Below are 19,791 nucleotides of genomic sequence, written 5' to 3' on the forward strand. Positions count from 1 at the left end.
AACACAAGCTGTGAAATGCGGTATTCCCTCACTGTCATACTGGTGTCCATAGATTGAGTTCTTTTTTTTTTTTTTTTTTTTTACGAAATCCTTTGCTGTATTCTGCTCAAATGCTGACACAGACCAAAAAAGATCTACGTGACCTGGCGATGGTCTGTCTGAGCCACAAGGCCGGTCGGCGTAACAGTGCTGAGGGTTTTTAACCACACTGCTGAAAAACATCACACAGATGTGCACCTGAACACTCACAGACTCACATGTCATCAATTAATTCTGCCACAAATTCAAATAAATAGTTCCTCGGTTAGAAAACTGTTTCAACGAAGCGTGGGCTGAATTCTGGTCAGCTTGAATGGTAGCCGTAGCCGGCTTGTAAAGCTGCGATAAATTATACATAAGACACCATAAAGTAATGTAATCATCATCATTATTATGTGATGATTTATGGTGGCCATAAGACAATAATAACTGAAGCTCAGTGAATAAAATCAGATAATGGATTCATTAGGTCACAGTTAAGCCTTGTGTGCATTTTCTGGTGTCGTTCTAATTTTATTGCTCAAAAATTTCACTTCAACATAATTTTCAATTAGATTTACCAGAAGACAACAACACACATATTCTACTGTTTCAATTTAAGCCAGAAGTGAAGATATTCCAGTCTAATTTGCTGTCCATACCAAAATTCTTCAAACACAGTGAATTATACCTGGAAGAACGGAAGAGTGATAATGAAATTAATGAAAGCCAGTATAATCAGGATAATGCACTTTAAGTATTAAATAACTCAATGCTGAAAAATGGCACCAACTGTTACAAACAGATTTGTCTTATAACAACTTTATCATATGAATGCATTAATTTCAAGGCAGGATTCTGCTTTTGTAGTTGCTTGAGATGAATCAAATTGTGAAGTGATTTGTACTGGACTGAAATGTATTAGTTTTCTCATGATAGATTCCTCTGCTGATTATTTTCTACATGAATCATTTGATTGTTTGGGTACTAAAACACAGACATGCCAATTTCACAATCACCCAGAACTCAAAGGGAAATATTTCACAATATATATTTTGTCTAAACAATAGTCCAAACTTTAAGAACCTCCACCAAGGCCCAACAGTCTATCTCTTTTTACATGTTAAAGAAAAGATTCCCAGATCTGTCCTTTTTCTGGATTTGCACCAAAAAGGTACCAGGGTCTATTCTGGGCTGAGAACCATCCTTCATCCAAGTTTAGCGTAATTCTGTAGTTTTTGTATAATCCTGCTGACAAACCAACAAACCCACAATCAGACACAGGTGAAGACATAACCTCCTTATTAGAGGTTATGAATTAAGATAATTAAACTTAATAAGGTAAAATGCTTTTGTATCACATTAGAGAAATCATTTTCTGTCGATCGATTAATCACCTTATCATTTTAGCTGTACTTGTATCTTATCTTGTAAGACAAATACTAACTAAAGCTGTCTGGTGCATCTAGTGAAGTGAAAAGTACAATATGTCCCTCTTTATTATGGAACTGTAGAAAAAATACTCAGGTAAAGTAAGAGTATCCTAGCTTTTTAAGTAGAATACTTGAGTAAATGTACTTTGTTGTGTGTATATGTGTGCTTGTGTGTGTGTGTTGTATATCCTCCTGGTCACGTTGAAAGGTTCCCTCATGTGCCCTTTGCTCCTTTGCTGCAACTATAAAGGGCCCAGTAATGTGCGGACAGGCACTTGTGTAAGCCTGCTCAGTTTTTTTTCTTTAAAGCACATCTGGTCAGCACCATGTCCGGCACACATAAACTCATATTTGCTGGATTACTGATTTTCATTTCAGTGAAGTGGACTGTGTCTGTTCCAGGTAAGGATGCATTACATATTGGTGTTTTTTGTTGTTGTATTATTATCTCCAGAAACTAAGAATGCTGATTTTCAGATGTATTAAACTGCACTTCAAACACAACACAGACATGCTGTAGGCTACATTCAGGAGTAAAAGTAAAAGTCTACATTATCTTTAAGTTGTACGTGCTAAAAATTCCACACACTTGGAGCGTAAAAGTACATTTTGTTATGCCACTTCTGGTTGTGGATCACTATTGTCTTGCCTGTGCTTGTAGAGGATGAGCTCCATGCCGAATATTGGAACAACAAAGCGAAGCAGGCTCTTCACACTGCAATGAATGCTCAGCGTAATAGCAACAAAGCCAAGAATGTCATCCTCTTCCTGGGGGACGGTGAGTCTGAGAAAGGAGCTTTCACACAGTCCAAGTACTTCCTTTGATTCTATAACATTTTCCCACTTTGAGTTCAGTCCGTTTGTTCAGGTGAGAAGAAGCCGTCAGAGCTTGAAAGTGTGATCCTCATCGTCATTGTGGGGAGGAGAATGCGATGCAAACCCGTTGCACTATGTGACCCCAGAAAGTGTGGGTTTATGTGGGAAAGGGAGATGGATGTTGATACCTGATCACCAGCAGTTACCGCTGCTTGGAGAGCCAAACATAACAAAGTGAACTGAGGCTAGACCACAGTCTGCACTGCATCTGTAGCTATTTCCTCATGTTCTTAACTGATCTGAACACCAAAAAAGGTAAACCACTGCAAGGGAGTTCAAGTGAGTCCACGATGCACAGCTAAAGTTCAGGTTGACTGTTTTGGATGACTGGCCACTTTTTCTGATTGAAAGCTCTGTTTTGGATAATTATTTTACAATCAATAATCAATAATTAACCATGAATGCAGCGTAAAGAAGCTGAACAAGATAGGCTGATATTTGCTGGTAAGTCATGTGGCCATGACCCCGGGACCTCACACACTGAGATAATCACTGCCAGTTACTTTCTTCTGTGTCCGTGATCCAAGACCAGTATTTGGCAACGCCACTCGACTACATTTTATAGATGAATTATGGATTTATGATTACTGTTGCCTCCACCCCCACCCACACACATGCTGATTGCAGCACACTGAAGATTTTATCAGCATTTGGGAGTGATCAGTAACACTTAATCACCCCATAAGCGGCGTGTTGATGAAAAGAAACTGCAAAGTTCTCACTGTGTAAATGACACAGTGGCAAAATGTTCTTAAGGATAAGGATGGATAACATATTCACCCTTAAAGACATAATATCAAACATTTCTGCATTTAAATGTCTAAAAATGATTAGATCTTGTAGGAGCCAAATGAAGGACCCAAATACAAGACGCCAAGATAGACAGCTAGAAGAAAGCTAAAGTCCCAATAATCAAAGACAGGCACCAAAGGGCAGGCAACAAAATAGCTAATTAGGCTGTGACAAATAATAACAATTAGATAAAAAGAAAAACTGAATAAAAATACAAAAAGCCTAGACTGAGAACAAACCGTATAGGTGCGGGAACAAACCAGGAAGATTAAAGACAAAGGATGACTAAATGCAAGAAGACATGAGGAGCAGAACAGGACTGGGGAACAGATGTTAAAATGCAGCTGTGACACAACGACTAAAAGAGGTGAACTGACAATAAGTGAGGGAAAACACATGGAAGAAAACAAACCAGGACGATTTACTAATGAAACACTGATGAATGGGAAAAAAGGCAGAATAAAGACAAAGGCTGGAAGTATACAACTAAAAATGACATGAGGGTGTAGCCTACGAAATAAAACAGGAAACAAATAAACTGAAAACCAAAACTGTGACAGACCTGTGGTAAGGATCTACCTTTTTTCTAACTGTTTTGAGGCAGAAATTACGAACTCTTAAAAATAGGGTCAGTGATTTAACACCCAAACAGTTTGTGGATTTATGTTGTAAAAACAGTTTATTTATTCAGTCTTAAGCTATAGCATGCAGCAAACAAAACGTGTTGGATTTTTCATTGAACTTTTGAAATATAAGAGAGAATAAGAAAAGACATGAAATATCACTGTATTTTCTTTGCAGATTGTCCACAATTCCTGCTTGTAAATAACTCCTACGTATGTCTCTCACTGCCCTCTCATCAGCTGAGCCGTATGAGGTTCACAGAGCACAATGGCATCCCTGTGCCCGCCTGGCCGATGTTATCTAACACTCAGCTGTGTTTCCACCTGCTTCCAGGTATGGGGATACCGACAGTGACTGCTGCGCGGATCCTCAAAGGCCAGTTGGCCGGACGTTCTGGGGAGGAGACCAGTCTGGTCATGGATTCCTTCCCACACCTGGCCCTGTCTAAGGTCGGCCCTCACTGATCACTACATTCAGACTTCTGGATAGGAATGTGTATTTAAACTTTTCAGGTCATTTCTGGTTCACGTTAGAGTTTAATGGAGCCCGCTGCAAACCTTGAAACACATAACTGCTTACATTTGCATGTAAGTCCAGTCCAATAAATGTGCATATTGACCCACTGATTGTACTTGACCCCCCGCAGACATACAATGTGGACCAGCAGATGCCAGACAGTGCTGGCACCGCCACAGCTTACTTATGTGGCGTGAAGGCCAACTACGGCACCCTCGGTGTCACTGCCGCCACCCAGAGGTACAACTGTAGTTCAGCCTACGGGAACGAGGTCAAATCAGTTCTGCACCGCGCCAAGTTAGCAGGTACGTTCAGGTTCACACAGCTTAACTTTACAGTGGTTTCATATAGACTCTGTTTGAAATCTCTGACAACGTTTAGACAAGTCTGCGCCGTGTTATTCATTACAGTACATTAACTCAGACAGGTCAGTATCACTCTGTACTTCTTAATATGGTCAGAAATGTATCCTAAACTTATCTGTGTCCATGTCACTATTTAAACAGGTTCAAATTATGATGTAAAATACTCTGTGTTTTAGGAAAATCTGTGGGAATTGTCACCACAACCAGAGTGCAGCACGCCTCTCCTGCGGCATCCTACGCTCACACCGCCAACCGAGGCTGGTACTCTGACTCCCATCTCACTGACGAGGCCGTCCAAAATGGCTGCCGTGACATTGCATACCAGTTGGTTCACAACACAGAAATAAATGTAAGCCTCAATATGAAGGTATTTTTGTAGCGCAACAAAGAAGCTCCCAAGTCTAGTTTTCTACACCTAAATGACAGAGAATGTCCATAGAAATATTGTAAGATTAGCCTCAACCTTATTAGTAAGTGAGACTATAGACTTACCCTAACACTAACATAACAGGCAACCTGTAGATGTTCTATTGGGAGTTTTTCCACACACACAAATGTATAAACTGTCACCATGTCTCTCGATCCAGGTCATTCTCGGTGGAGGTCGTCAGTACATGTTTCCCAAAAATATGCAAGACCCGGAGTACCCATCTTACACAGGAGACCGAGCTGATGGACAAAATCTTGTTCTGGAGTGGACAAAGAACAAAAAGGTAAATGGCAGATTTTATTGGCGTGCCCATCAGGTTTCAGTTTGGGTGTGGATGAATGCCATTTTCCATCACGCTACAGCTAGTTAGATATTTCAGTTGATAAATACATTTCGCAGCCAATCCACCACTCTGCCAAAAGTTAATTTGTTTGTTCTGATTCATTTCTGACAGAATGTTGCCTACGTTTGGAACAAAGCTGATTTTGATAAGATCAACCCTCAAAATACGGACTTCCTGATGGGTAAGAAGAACTGATCAATTCACCAGTTACTGTACACGTGGCAAAAAGACAACAAGATCGTGCAGTATAGACATACATTACTGCATTCCCACAGTCTACCATGGGGTTTTCACAAGATGTTAATCACATCTTTTGTGTCAGAATCTTCGTTAATTTGTTAACTGTATGTGAGCAACTCAGCTACTACTGTCCAGACCCTATTAAAGTTATTCTGATAATCAATTAACCATTCAAACTATGAAGATTTGATGCATAACAGCTAACCTGAACCCTCCTCGGGCCAAGAGAGTGAATCAAACGAGATTATCTTCCCTTCCTCTAGCTTCTTTTTTGCAATTTTAGAGCAATAACACATTCATTATTTTAAATGTTTTTGTTCTGCAGAAAACCTAAACTTGCACACTGAAGCACATATTATCTCATCATGACACTAATGCCGATGTTTCTAATCAACTTGCATGGGAGCCTCTAAAAACTGACGCCTGCTGCTCCTCTCTGCGTTTAGGTCTCTTTGAGCCCAAGGACTGCCGCTATGAGTTGGACCGTGATCCGTCCATGGACCCCTCCCTTACGGAGATGGTGGAGAAAGCAATTAGGATTCTCAGCAAGAACCCAAAAGGATATTTCCTCTTTGTGGAAGATAAGTGTTCAACTGTTTTTTTTTCCTGGAGGCAAACAGTCACGTCATCAATAATTAGTAATTTTCTGGAAACATTTGCCTGAATTATTGGAGTTGCATGATACATCCTTCATAGAAAAACATCACAATAAGATTTGAATACACTTAAAAAAATATGAGGGATATGCTACTTTTGTTTATTTGTCAAGCATTTTTTTTTGGACATCAAGTGGGAGAATTGACCACGCTCACCATGATGGGAAGGCCAAAAAATCTCTCCATGAGGCTGTGGAGCTTGACCGGGCGATTGGCCGAGCAGCTGAACTCACCAGTGAGCTGGACACCCTGAGTGTCGTCACTGCTGACCACTCCCATGTCTTTGCCTTTGGAGGATCTTCTGCCAGAGGAAACCCTGTTTTGGGTAAACTGCACTCTAAGAATAAGACAATTAGTGATGAATCTCCTCTAATGTCCGAAGTTTGAAACGTACCATTTTGTCTTGTGCTTTACAGGAGTGTCTCGCTCACTAGCCAACGACAGCAAGCACTTCACCACTGCTGTGTATGGAAATGGACCAGGATACCAGATTGCCAATGGAACACGGCCAGATGTGAATGAGACGATTTCCAGTAAGTGTACATTAACAATCTTTCTAGAGAGGACAAAGCAATATAGTAGCTCCATCTTGTGGCCGAACAGGAGACCTACTGCAGAGGCACAAACCCTAAAGAAGGACTCAAGCAGTGTGTTCAGTGACACATAACCACCACAGAAATGGACTGTGCAAGACAATGCGCCAATATCTGTTTACTTATTTCATTTAATATCCAGCACCTTCATCATTTTCATCTTCTACATTAAATCGATCAAATATTCTTTGTTTGAGATTAGCATGTAGTACCTTTTTTTTGCAAAACATGTATCAAGGGGATCACAGCAGATGTCACAGATATGTTTTTCTTGCCACAAAAAAAGAAGACCTTTCATACAAACAAAGCCTATTTTCTGTTATCACAACGTGAGTATTGAGTAATTTATTAAATATTTTACTACGTACTAAATGAACTTAAATGATCAACAGAGTTTGAAGGACTGAGCAAAGGAAGTGACAGAAATAAAGGGAAAACAAAAAGTAGCATCACATTGTTAAAACTTAGACATTTAAGAAGATAAAGTGACCACTAAATGAGTTCCTCATAAAACTTTGTATAATTATAAATACTTCAGTTAAAAAGCTTATAACACACCCTGTCTTTATTGATATACTGTGAAGGATTTGAACCATTTCGTTTTGCTATTTAGGTGAGTTGGATTTCATCATATTGTCAGGTGTCCATACTTAACCCTCTATTAATTAATACTGTAGGGTTGAAATTTGTCCATATAATGCACCCATTAACATTTATTACCTTCATGTGTGGTGTTAAGGGCACAAGTTCTTTCTTGGAGTAGTTCTATATGTCTATGTGCCAGAACACCCTAACAGAAGCTAATACAACGCACCATTGTCCTGTTCCTCCTCAGTGGACAACGACTATCGTCAGCAGGCTCCCGTCCCTCTTGATTCGGAGACCCACGGCATCGATGATGTTGCCATCTTCGCCAAAGGTCCCATGTCTCACCTTTTCGACGGGGTCCAGGAGCAGAACTACATTGCCCACGTCATGGCTTACGCTGCCTGCCTGGAGCCCTACGAGGACTGCAGACTGACCCAGAGCAACCATGTTGCATCCATCCACCCCAGCTTGCTGCTCCTTCTGATGGGCCTCCTTCTCTTCTCCCTGCACTCCGTCTGAGACAACAGCTTTTGGAGATTTTCTCCTGATCTTAGAATAACTGTAAAAAATAAATTATACTTCACACTGTCTGTGTGGAATCGAAGAGCTGTATGGTCGCACAACTTTGTGATCACCGCCATTTGAAGTAATTTATTCTTGTTATTAAAAGCATGTCAGTGTGTCATTATTGCATAGAGCCATGACTTTCAATACTCATTTGAGTTTATTTATCTGAAAATATGGTTTCAATTATGTTTGAAATATTTATAATAAAGCTGTCATTTACAATAAGACAAAAACATTTTCTCGCCTATCACTGTTTTTCTCATTTCAGGATGTCAAATGCTTGCCTATGTATAACTAGACCATATTTGAGGCAACAAATGCAGTCTATTGCAGTCTATTGTATCTACCAGTAGTCCAAAAGTGAACACTTCTCAGCCAAGCAAATGGCTTCATTCGCTTCATCTTTTTCCAGCTTCTCATAGACATTTTTCTCACTCACCTTTCCACTTTATTTTCATGCAAAAGCTTAGTGGGCACATCTTTGTCCTACATCCCAGTCCCTGTCATCCCATCCCAGGCCCCTTTTCAAGCCTCTTTATACACAGTCCTAATACATATTGGAATTGGGTAGTAGATACATTTGACATCCTCTCCCTCTCTGTTACTACAGTTGTGCAGTGTTTAAGTGGCTTGATAGTACCTTCTCACTGAAACACACATTTGTACAAAATAATACGTGAAGAAAACGAGTTTCCTCAATAACTGAGGGTTGGAAAATATATGGATCTCTTAAAAAAATTTGAGACCAAAACATTTAATGATGAAAAACCATAAATCAGCCACATCTAAGATTAGATTTCTGAAATGGTGCGCTGTAACAATAGTGTATTGTCTTTAGTGCATACAGGCTGTGGAATGTGGAGTAATTATTTCACATAGACCATCCAGCTTTTATTCACAGATGAGGTAGAAATCGGCGACCCAAGTATCAATACTGACACTGCCTCTGGTAGGTATCGACTCAAACGAGCACTTGATTGGTCGAAATGAAAGCAACGTCCAATCAGATGGACTTATGGGCGGGACTTCCGCCCTCTGGCAACTAGGAGAAGGGGTTTGGCTGCTTGGAGGGAAATTCAACCAAAATAGTGTCGCGGCTCCTCGAAAATTAAGACAACGTGTATAAACAACGGGCCTGTATAGTTTGACTACACTACACATCTCTTCAAGTCGTTAAGGGACCAAGAAACTAAGTATAACACACTTTTGCCGTAGGCTAGCCGTTTATTAAAACGTGATTTGATATGTGCGTGCACTGCGTAGATAACTGGAAGCTCTCTGTCGCTGTTAGCTCAGCTAGCTAGCCTCGTTTAAAAGTTCTTGCTGCACGGGTTTCGGCTATGGGCTAATTCAGAGGATGCCAATAGATAACTTATAAACGGATAACGCTGGATCATGGATCGGAGGACGACGAGGCTCGACAGTCAACTGTGTAAAGCTGTGAACGATGGAGAACCAAGGTGATGCTCAGCCTCCCCTCTCTTTGTTTTGTCCAGACATGCCTTTTGTTGACAGGATGCGGCAGCTCGGAGCAGCGCTTGCGTCACATTTACCGTATGTAGGAAGCTTTGGTTAACATTAGGCATCTTGTACTATCTTAAGTTATTTATTCCAGTTCTTGCTGAACTGTTGACCGTGTTCAGCGTCTCTGGAGTCATGTTCGAACATTCGATGATCCTTGTGTTATTGTTCCCTTGAACGGGACAGTTAGTGTATGATAGTGATGTGTATGTTTTCAGAATCTTTCAGTTTTGACCCTTTGCTATGACATAACGTTACTGATTCTTTAGTATTCATTAACACGACATTGTCATAGATTTGTTTACAGCTTCAGTTAATTGTATTCCTATAGTAAATATCAGTTTACTTCTACTAGTAGAACTGCTTGTAGTAGTAGTACTAGTAGTAGTATTTGTAGTAGTGATGGTAGTATATTTAATTTATATAGCATTCATAAATTGAATTTGTATACGTGAACAGTAAATAAGCAGCCTGCAAGGTTGACTGAAAGACAATAGCATCTACAGCATCACCGGTTATTCTTGAGTTAAACTGTTACATATTTTTTTACCAAATATTTACCAAATCGCTCACTATTTACAGCGCTATTGTTGATGTGATTATGCTTTCTTGTCCACCCTTTACCCCTAACCTCAACATTTTTTAGATCACATCCTTGTTTTCAGCACAGTAAAACTGTAGGCTACAGTGGTTGTCAGATTGTAACGGGTCTCTCTTCCTTGGCAGATCTGTACAGCAGCTTCTCTCACAAGGTGCACGCCCAGACCTGGTGGGTAGTAGTGGGGTGTCTGCGATACACTTGGCTGTTGGCAAAGAGACAGAGAAGAACACACGCTGCTTGAAAATGTTGCTACAGTATGGAGCGGATCCCAATGTCAGGTATTTAAACACATCGGTATAACTACAGAGCTTCAAAATAATATCTGAAATTACTGTCAGTGTCTTTTGATCGATATGACATGCAGTGTCAGTAAGTGTAAATGATAGTTTGATTGATTTTTTTAATCAATCCTGCTCATCATAACAAAAACCTGCATTGCATTATGTTTCCTTCAATATCCTGTTCCATTTGGATGTTTAACTATAGACATGTGTATGTGATGTTGTGTTTTCTGTTATTTCTCCTAGATCATCAGAGGGCCTGACCCCTCTTCACGTTGCTGCGCTCTGGGGATGTTATCAAAATCTGAAGCTGCTCTTGATGAATGGAGGAAACCCAAACAACAAAGATAATGTAAAAATAGTTTTTTGCATTGTTAGCAATTTTCCATAAGGGAAGTTAATGGATCAAGAACAAATCATACATGTATGCACATAACGATTTAGTATAATCTGTTGTCTACAGTGATTATGAAGCTCTAGCCATGACTCTATATTGCAGCTGAACTAATAAAGAAGATACCTTAGCTGTAACAAGTTACAGATGTGTGGATTTAAATGTTCAAAAGTCAGCTTTATGCCTTTCATCTTCTTATTCTGTGTAGGAAGGGAATACACCAGGACAGCTTGCAGAGCAGCAGGAGAATCGAAAATGTGCCCAGCTCCTTCAGGAGTACCAGAGCAGCTCTTTGGACACAGAAGAGGATGACTTGCCTCAATTCCAATACTGTAAGAGACTCTTTTTGAGGACTTTGACGTCGTCATGGATATTGTGTGTTGGAGGTGGCTGAGACAAAAAATACTTTGTCAATACCTTTCATCAAGTACTCCAAATTGTGCCAGTCACACTCAGGACATTCAGATCCAAATAGAAATAAACACAAGGCTGATCATCTACTAAACTGTCTAGTGGTGTATGAAGACTTCATCATAAGGGTTGCAGAACTGTTTGTACGAACAGTGTAAATTGATATTTCTCTCTTTTTGTTTTTTCTCCCTCCAGCTGTGTATTCAGATCAAACGGACACGTCTGGCTATCCTGAATCAGATTACAGCTTCAGTTCCCACTACTCCATGATAAGTGACTTTGGTGAAGCCCCATTGAGCAGCACAAGACGCTCCTCATTTTTCAACTTGTCTAACATTCATGGAAGGCCAAGTTGCAAAGGAATATCATCCAACAAACTTTCTGACATGGACACTAAGAGGCATCACTGGAATGATTCCACCTCACAATGGGCATCTGAAGGTCCCTCCATCCTATCAAGCACACGCATGTCTGCAGCGGGACCTGCAGTTGCAATGCCGATTCTTAAGGAGGATCATTTTTGTACTTACGATGATGTGTTTGGATCAGATGCAAATGAACGTGCTGCTACAACTGATGGCAGAGTATCCCTATCCAGAAGAGACACCCTGCCAGCATTTCCCCAGAGGCGAGGAAGCCGAAAAAGTGTGAGCTTCAGAGATGTAGATGAATATTTCCCCGTTTTTAGCCTTGAATCTCCCAAACAGCTGCCTGCTGTTGATGGAAGCCAGTGCACCAGCAGCTTACCTTTTGAATTGTCTGAGTACTCTGACTTTCTTGATTCAGATCGCATGGCCACTGTATTACACAAGCAGGGCATTGATGTCACATCACCGGATCACGTCTATGTTTTTTGCAGGGAGAGCAGTGAGAGCGCAGAAGAGGAAATGGAGAAAACAGTCATCAGTCACTGTGCTCTGGAAGACAGTGATGATGAACAGGAGGGTGAACTTATAAAAGAGTCTCAGGTGAATATACCACAACAGGCAGCCTGTGTTGGTAGCAGTAGCAGTGGGACTGGTAGTAGTCATTATAGTAGCTGTGAGAGCGATCATTACACCAGCGCTCTGGAAATGTCTCTACACCCTAAACATTGTTCACTCCCTGCAGTAGAGAAAGTTTCTGTCGGGTCTGAATCTGACAAAGAGATTCAGATTTCTACAGACTCAGATTCTGAATTTACAGCGCGAGGTGGGAATCTTCTACCTCTTCAAACAGGGCATCAGATCGAATCAGAACCTGAAACTGTAGCGTGTGATACATTGGCCCCGTCTGGATTAAAACACCTAAACAATGATGTATTTGAGGGTGGTAGTGGTCCTGATGCGGACACTTCCAGTAAAGGTGTTGTTGATCAGCCAATGGATAATGCAGCTGACACTTTACAGGAACTTCCGTTCACACCAAGCCCTTTTGTAACAGGCAGGACTCGGTCAAGGTTGAGTCGCTGCTCACTGAGAACAAGCAGGACCCCAGAGAGCCTACTCTGCAGTTCTTCTCTTTTTGAGGAGACCCTTCCTACACCAGTTCGCACACGCCGCCAGACGCCCAAGTCTCAGAGCAGTGAAGACTTTTATAGTTCACCACGTGCAGCTTTCTATACACCGTCCTATTCGGGGAGTAGCACAGGAGGCCACCCCTTGTCTGCTGATTTCCAGAACACCCAGTCCAGCACCCTCCAAGCTGGTTCAAGTGTTAGCAGTAGCCAAGCTGACACTCTCATCCTCTCTAGGAGCGTAACGGACTCTGTCGATGAATCTCATACGTTGTCCGACACAGTCATACTGGACAAAAAACAGGACTCTTCAATGGATGCTTATGAAAGAAACCTTGCAGAGGTCATACAGGCAATGAAGGGTCATAATCTTGCTGAAGGCAGGGATTTTTTGACTGATGATCCTACAAGTTCAGATGAGGCAACAACAAAGGGAAATGTAAATTATGTCCCTGGTGAGGACATTTTAAAAAACAAAGATGTCTGGCTCACGGAGGACTCTAGTTCTCAGCCGCAGTCTTTGTCATCTTCATCCAGCTCCAGCTGTCTTTCCCTAAGGGGATCCAGTGAAGACTATGACCTTTCTTGCACTCCAGGCACTGGATACACCCCCAGGTACAGCATGAGCAGACTGTCGAGCTGCCGCAGGCCGCAGCACCTGGCTAACCTGTCGTACACCCCCGGAGGGCGTCCACACATTCAGGATCTGGAGGAACCAGTGGAGTACCTCTACACTGATACGGAACAGGGCCACAAGCTGATCGAGACCCACGTCCCTCCTACAGCAGACACCTCACTCAGCTCCAGCATGAGCACCAGCAGCAGTGACGAGACCATCCTTTATGATTGGAGAACCATGCAGACTGACATGATGAAGAACAGAGGCAAGGAGAACCAGAGACCTGCGATGGTGCATAAGAAGGAGGAAAATGACAAGGAAAGTGTGTTGCCGGAGACCAAAGGGCTGACGGACAAGGAGCTGAGATTGAGGCTAGTAGAGCTGGGGGAGAGCCCGGGCCCCATCTGCAGCCGCACCAGGCCCACCTACATGCGAAAGCTGTGTCGCCTGTTGCAGGAGTCAAACCTCCAATCACCACATCACCGGAAGCAGTTAGACCAGCCTCAGACAGGTACACTAGAGCTCTTTTAGATTATCGTTTACCCAACTTGAGCTACGATTAAATAATGATAGTAATTCTAACCTTGTAGTTTAGATTGTGAGCAGGTTTTGGTGTGTGAGGAGAAATTTAAAATGTTTTTGTCCTAAATTTGTAATTATGGTACTTTATAACTTAATGTTTGTCCTGTGAAGTAGTGAAACATTTGTAGCCTTTAGTTGACCGTACAATCTCTCTTGTATAGAAGCATGAAAATGGAAAATTAAACTCATTATTTGTACTGAGACTCACCACCGCTGTTTGGGGATAGAAGTTGGCATCACTTTGTGGCTGGATTAGATTAGAACCACTGAACAAATGTTGAGGCATATGAATACATTTATTATATTTTAGCTTATCACTGTCACTGACACAGAAAGTCATATTATTTTATTTATTTAATTAATTAATTAATTAATTAATTTTTTTATTTTGTAGATTCAGATTATAGTCCAGAATTGTGCCGGGCCCTGAGGACCTTTGAGCTGCCTGATTGCCAGTCTGACGAGCAGGCGTTGTGCCAGCAGTTTGACCAACCGGATCAAAACAGAAAGTGGAGGGAGGGCATCATCAAATCCAGCTTCAACTACTTGCTGCTCGACCCAAGGTCTCTTCCCTCTCATGCTGATTTGTGTCTTTCTTTGCTTTCTTGTGGGAAGTGTTAATAACTCTTTCGGGAAAGGCGATACAAGGCATTTAAATAATTTAAAATCTTGTTAAATTCCCAGTGTGTATTTCGAACAGACTTCCTTCCCTCATTATCTCTTAACTGCCCACACCTTAAAATGTTAAACTGCTGAATACATTTCAACCTCAGTCTAACATGAAATTGATCTTTGTTTATCTTCTCTACCAGAGTGACGAAGAACCTCCCATTCCGCAGTCGCACCATGAGTCAACAGGAGTGTTTCCAGACGTTTATCCATGCTGTATTTTATATAGGCAAAGGAAAACGCTCCCGTCCTTACAGCCATCTGTATGAGGCTTTAGAGTACTTCAAAGGAGAGAAGACCTGCAAGGTAAAGCACTTCACTTAGTTTACTAAATTCAAATAGATAAGATGTAAAATATGATTATAAAACATGTCCCTTTGTTCTCTCAGAAATTGTGCCCCAAAGTGCAGCACATTCTTCAGGTGTGGAGTGCCGAGCAGGGCGTCATCTCTCTGCACTGTTTCCAGAATGTCATTCCAGTGGAGGCCTACACAAGAGAGGCATGCATGGTGGAGGCCATTGGTGAGTACAAGTTGCACCACTGCATTTTTTTCCAGCTCCAGTTCCGATATCTGAATTTGAATATCTGGTGTTAATGACACCAGAGCTCTTTTTTCTTGAGGCTGTAATTAACAACACACCACTTCTAATCAAATGTGCACAAAAAATACAAATATGAACTATAAATGCATTTGAAATTCAAGCTATTTATCTGAACTGTTGGTAAGTAGTCATCAGGTACAATGAGTGTAAAGAGTAAATTACTATGGCAACTCCTTCAATGGTTTCTCCAGAAAATCAAGTCCACGGCAACACATCAACTACTAGCAAGTCGATTTGTAGACGTGAGCTAAAAGTAATGAGAGCATTTTAAAGAGTGAAATTGACAACCAGTATATCAGACTATGGATTCTTAATTGGCACATGCTTCAGTGACATCACCAGTGTCCAATATCCAAGTACCGACACCCGGTTCTGGTATTGGAGTGCATCAGTGGCAACTCTAATTGGAAGTTGAGGGATTTAATGATCACTGGCAAAAAAAAAAGACTGTAAAAGGCTACGATAAATTAAAACTGTTATATATTGAGAAGACAAAATGGTGTCTTTACAAAAGGTCATTGGTTAAATCAATCAACCAGAAAAAAAGGATATTATTGATATTTGACTTCGTAATCAGGAAAAGTAGATGTAAGCTAGCTGTAATATCACATATACCCTTTATTTTATTGAGTATAAAGCTTGAAAGACTCCAGTTTACGACATTTGACCAATGGGGCATGGATGTTTATTTATGGAAAATCTATAAACAAACAAATAAAAAAACAAACTTTAATAACATCGATGTTATGCCAGTTCAGTAGTTCAGTAACCTACTTCCTTCTCCAATTATCCCAGGGTTAAAGATGCTCACCAATCAGAAGCGGGGGGATTTTTATGGCGTGGTGTCCAACTTGCAGCTGAAGAAGAAACGGGAGCTGGGAATCCACCTGCTCTTCAGGGCCATGCAGATCTTTCTGGCCGAGGGTGAGAGACAGCTCAGACCAGCAGACATCAGACAGTAGTGACCCTCACTGGAGGGGGGTTGTGTACCGCAGCAAAGTGCCAATGCACAGCAGGGGAAATACCACTATGTCAGGGTAAGAAAGCACTCAATTTTGGGGTGGAGTTTACAATATCGGGATCCTCTGAGCTGCTAATTGGCATTAATAATAATCATCTTTATGTCATAAATGAACGCTCCATCCCTCAGCATAATACAGTTCATCAAACATGCAACATTCTCTTCTAATATTTCCAACCTTTGAACTTGTCAGTTAAGATCCTCTTGCTTGTTTTTCAGTTTAGAGTTTACTTAAAGTGTCAGCTGTGGGAGATGTAATGATATCGTAACTGCTTGATTCTTGTTTTGCATTAATTATTTTTTGTACTCATGTTTCATGTGGATTTGAGATGGATTTGCTCATTATGCTCTTTTGAATCATCTTCCGAGACAGGACAAAAATAATTATTCCCCCAAAAACTAATAAAGATAAAATCATGTATAAATGAAGAAAAAAAGTTGGAACGTGAACATGATCTCATGTCAGAAGTTGCGACAAATAAGCATGACAGTAATTTTCCATAAACATTCTTCCCAGTAGGACACTTCTCTTCTCCACTGCTGTAGCACTAATGACTTTTTCAAATTGATCCACAACCAATTTAAAAAACATTTCAGCATAATCAAATTAGCTGCTTTTACAGTGCATTGTGTCATTAAAAAGTATTTTCCAAAGGAACTGAGCGAGAAGCCTGGTAGTTAATCATTTTATTTTTGTAGTGTTAAAAAATAAATGATGGTGAATATAGCAGAGGCTGGTAACTGGTACTTGGCATGATCGGTTTCATTGATAAATCAACAATGTGTACATTTTTAGAAACATGATGTGATGCTGTTTACATGGCTGGATTTCTGTTTGGTTTTTGATGCCATTTAAAAAAAAGTGCCAATTATCAAATTGTCAAAAGGAATAGTTGTTTGTATGTGTAGAATTTGTGATTAGAGACGTTTGTCGGTAGTACATCAGCGCTTAAAATGTTAAGATATTGGAGTGTTGGGCTGTCAGTTTGTGTTAGTTCACGTCACTGGGTTACACCTGTTAGTTAGTGCCATAATCTTACCATAATCTACATAATTGTATTAGTGAAATCAATTCATCTTTATCAAGATCTCTATTGGTCAGAGATACCAAACTGAAGTCACTGTTCTCATGATCTGCATGTATATGTTGCAGAAAAAATGAGCTCCAAAACTATTTATTATCTCCTCAGGGTAATTATCTGGAAGCTGGAAGCTACAAGCTTTATATTAACACAAGATGCATTAATACTAACAATTTTGTATTTTAGCAATATATATTTTTTTATCTTTCAATGCCCAGGTTGCATAATATCAAATTATTATTAATTATCATGATTTAAGGGATTAAAACACCTGATCTATAGTGTTCATGAAAATAATTACCAATTGTGAAAATAATTCGGTGTGCAGACTTTTGTTTTTTGAGGTGTTTATATTTCCTACAGCCCCTTCTTGAGATCTGTTTTTTTTCCATGTGTTGTGATGCCTGTAATAATTTTTTGATCAAGTAATTAACAAAGTGCTCTCTTTTCATTATGATCATGAACTTTTACTCTTCCTACTGTATTTTCTTGCCTTTGTTTTGCATTAACGTAACTGTAGTAAAATACAAATGACAAACTTGAGCTGAGTGACTCTTTGGTCCTTTTCATGTCCTGTTCTTTGGTGTCCCTCTAGTGGACAAAGGAAGTTGTACATCTCTCTCCTCGTGCTTTAACTGTCCTTCATCAACTATGATTCAATGGAGTTACTGTTTCCTGTTAATATTGCAAACAGTTAAAACCTGCAGCGCTTTTTGTGTTTAAGTCTAATACCTCTATCTTACAAGATGTTCAAAAACTCAATTTCATTTTCACAACCTAAATTTTATTTCAGAGACACACAAAACAAAGATGTTAGTTGTTGTTTTAGTATCCAGAAATGGGTTTATTTTTTAATTTATTTCTTGTTTTCATGGTTAGCCAATATTTTCTCAAGAACATCAATGTGATTTATGCACTCAACACCACAAATATCCTCTTGAATATACTCTTGTCTAATGTTAGCCCTGTGGCTCGGTGAGACAATACTTGACTGAGCGCGACTTTACTGAATGTTTTCTCCTCAATGCACACATTTCAATTCGAGATAATGGTCTTAAATGTGCAGAATAATAGTTTGTAGTATTGTCAGTCAAGAAGTAGCAGCCAATTTCAATAATGTATTTAAAAGATTGGTGCTACTGTGCTGCAGGGCTTTTTTAAACTTAACATTACACTCATAACCCATGTGGTGCATAAATGAAACTAAAATACCACGTACAGGGGGGTTTCCAGTTGCGCTGGTGCTGTTCTTTCTGCATTTCTGCTGGTCAAGCAGTGTTTCTGATACAGAATCAGCGCTGTTCGGTTTTTCATTTAAATACTGTGCAGGTACTTTCCTGACTAGAAAGGACAGAGGCCTGCAAAAGCAAGCAATTAACTCTCCTGCAGACTTTGAAAGTAAGTCAGTACTTAATTATGTATGCAGGTTTTATTAGCACACTTTCGTCATTTACAGACTGAAGCAAACCAGATCAGCGGGTAAACACGACGGCACAGAATTACTGTCGCTGTTATCATTTGTAGTGGAAAAGGCAAATGAGCTCAGCTGACACACACAGTCACGGCAAAGACGTAGTATGATTTATTGCAATTATATAATGTCTCACATTGTATTCTGCAAAATGTGTTCTCACTTAGCTGGCTTTTTCTAAAATATTCATTTGTATTTACTTTATATATCTCATCATAGACTTTTTTCTTTAAAGAGAACCTAAAATTAAATCAGAGATGTTAATTTTATCATTACATCATTCACAGCTCTATATTGAGGCCTACTTCAGGCGAATAAGGAGGCATGGATAATAGTGTTAAAAAATTTCATTTGTAGGATTTCTGTTGAGTCAAGTAGACTTGAATTTTTAAGTATTTTCTACTGCGCCGTTGGTGTTGTGTGCGCATTTATGTCAGAAATGTACCATTTATTTACCCTATGTTAAGTAATGGAGTAAAAAAATCTGTCAGACCAAAAGACATTTCTATGAAAGGCTAACATAACCCTTATGGGCAGAAATGTGTGAGACTACTGGCACTTCATTATTTAAATAATTTACAATATATTTTAATAAGAGAGTTGCAACATTGATTATAACCATTGATAAAGAATTAAATATTAATATTGTGTTAGTATTTGAAGTGAAGATGTTTGGCCTTGTGCATGTTTTGTCTATGAGTTCATCTGGTTGGCTTTACGCAAGTCATTGAGTGGTTGATAGCAACTGTCCTTTCTTTTTGTACACGTTATTACACTCAGAGACTCTCCATTTCCCTACACTTGTACTTCAGTGTGATATATTTGCAAAAAAAAAAAAAAAAAAGTTAAACAAAGCTTTGATTATTTCCTTTTTTAAATTTCCATTGATTTCGCAACAATATTCTTAACATGAATTTGTCTGGGTACGATAATCATGAAGAGTAAATCTGATTTTAAAAAAAATATACGTGTACATAGAATACAATATAACTCCTAGTAA

At 39.9% G+C, this 19,791-nt stretch overlaps 2 protein-coding genes across 2 annotated transcripts; both read left to right on the plus strand.

Annotated features, from left to right (window-relative positions):
• The first annotated feature begins 1,695 nt into the window (after positions 1-1,695).
• Positions 1,696-8,276, plus strand: LOC119028796 (alkaline phosphatase-like). Its single transcript, XM_037115064.1, has 11 exons — positions 1,696-1,853; positions 2,113-2,229; positions 4,077-4,192; positions 4,390-4,564; positions 4,801-4,973; positions 5,212-5,337; positions 5,509-5,578; positions 6,084-6,218; positions 6,427-6,618; positions 6,710-6,826; positions 7,722-8,276. The coding sequence occupies exons 1-11, from the start codon at positions 1,778-1,780 to the stop codon at positions 7,991-7,993; spliced, it is 1,569 nt and encodes a 522-aa protein (XP_036970959.1). The 5' UTR covers positions 1,696-1,777; the 3' UTR covers positions 7,994-8,276.
• A 799-nt stretch (positions 8,277-9,075) lies between these two features.
• On the plus strand, positions 9,076-17,863 carry ankle1 (ankyrin repeat and LEM domain containing 1). The gene is made up of 9 exons (XM_037115063.1): positions 9,076-9,501; positions 10,289-10,441; positions 10,691-10,796; positions 11,047-11,170; positions 11,445-13,874; positions 14,340-14,508; positions 14,758-14,920; positions 15,004-15,136; positions 16,013-17,863. Exons 1-9 carry the CDS (start codon positions 9,437-9,439, stop codon positions 16,177-16,179), a joined length of 3,510 nt encoding a protein of 1,169 aa, XP_036970958.1. The 5' UTR covers positions 9,076-9,436; the 3' UTR covers positions 16,180-17,863.
• The last annotated feature ends 1,928 nt before the right edge of the window (positions 17,864-19,791 follow it).

Source organism: Acanthopagrus latus, chromosome 11 (assembly GCF_904848185.1).
Source record: "Acanthopagrus latus isolate v.2019 chromosome 11, fAcaLat1.1, whole genome shotgun sequence".
Classification (NCBI taxonomy): domain Eukaryota; kingdom Metazoa; phylum Chordata; class Actinopteri; order Spariformes; family Sparidae; genus Acanthopagrus; species Acanthopagrus latus.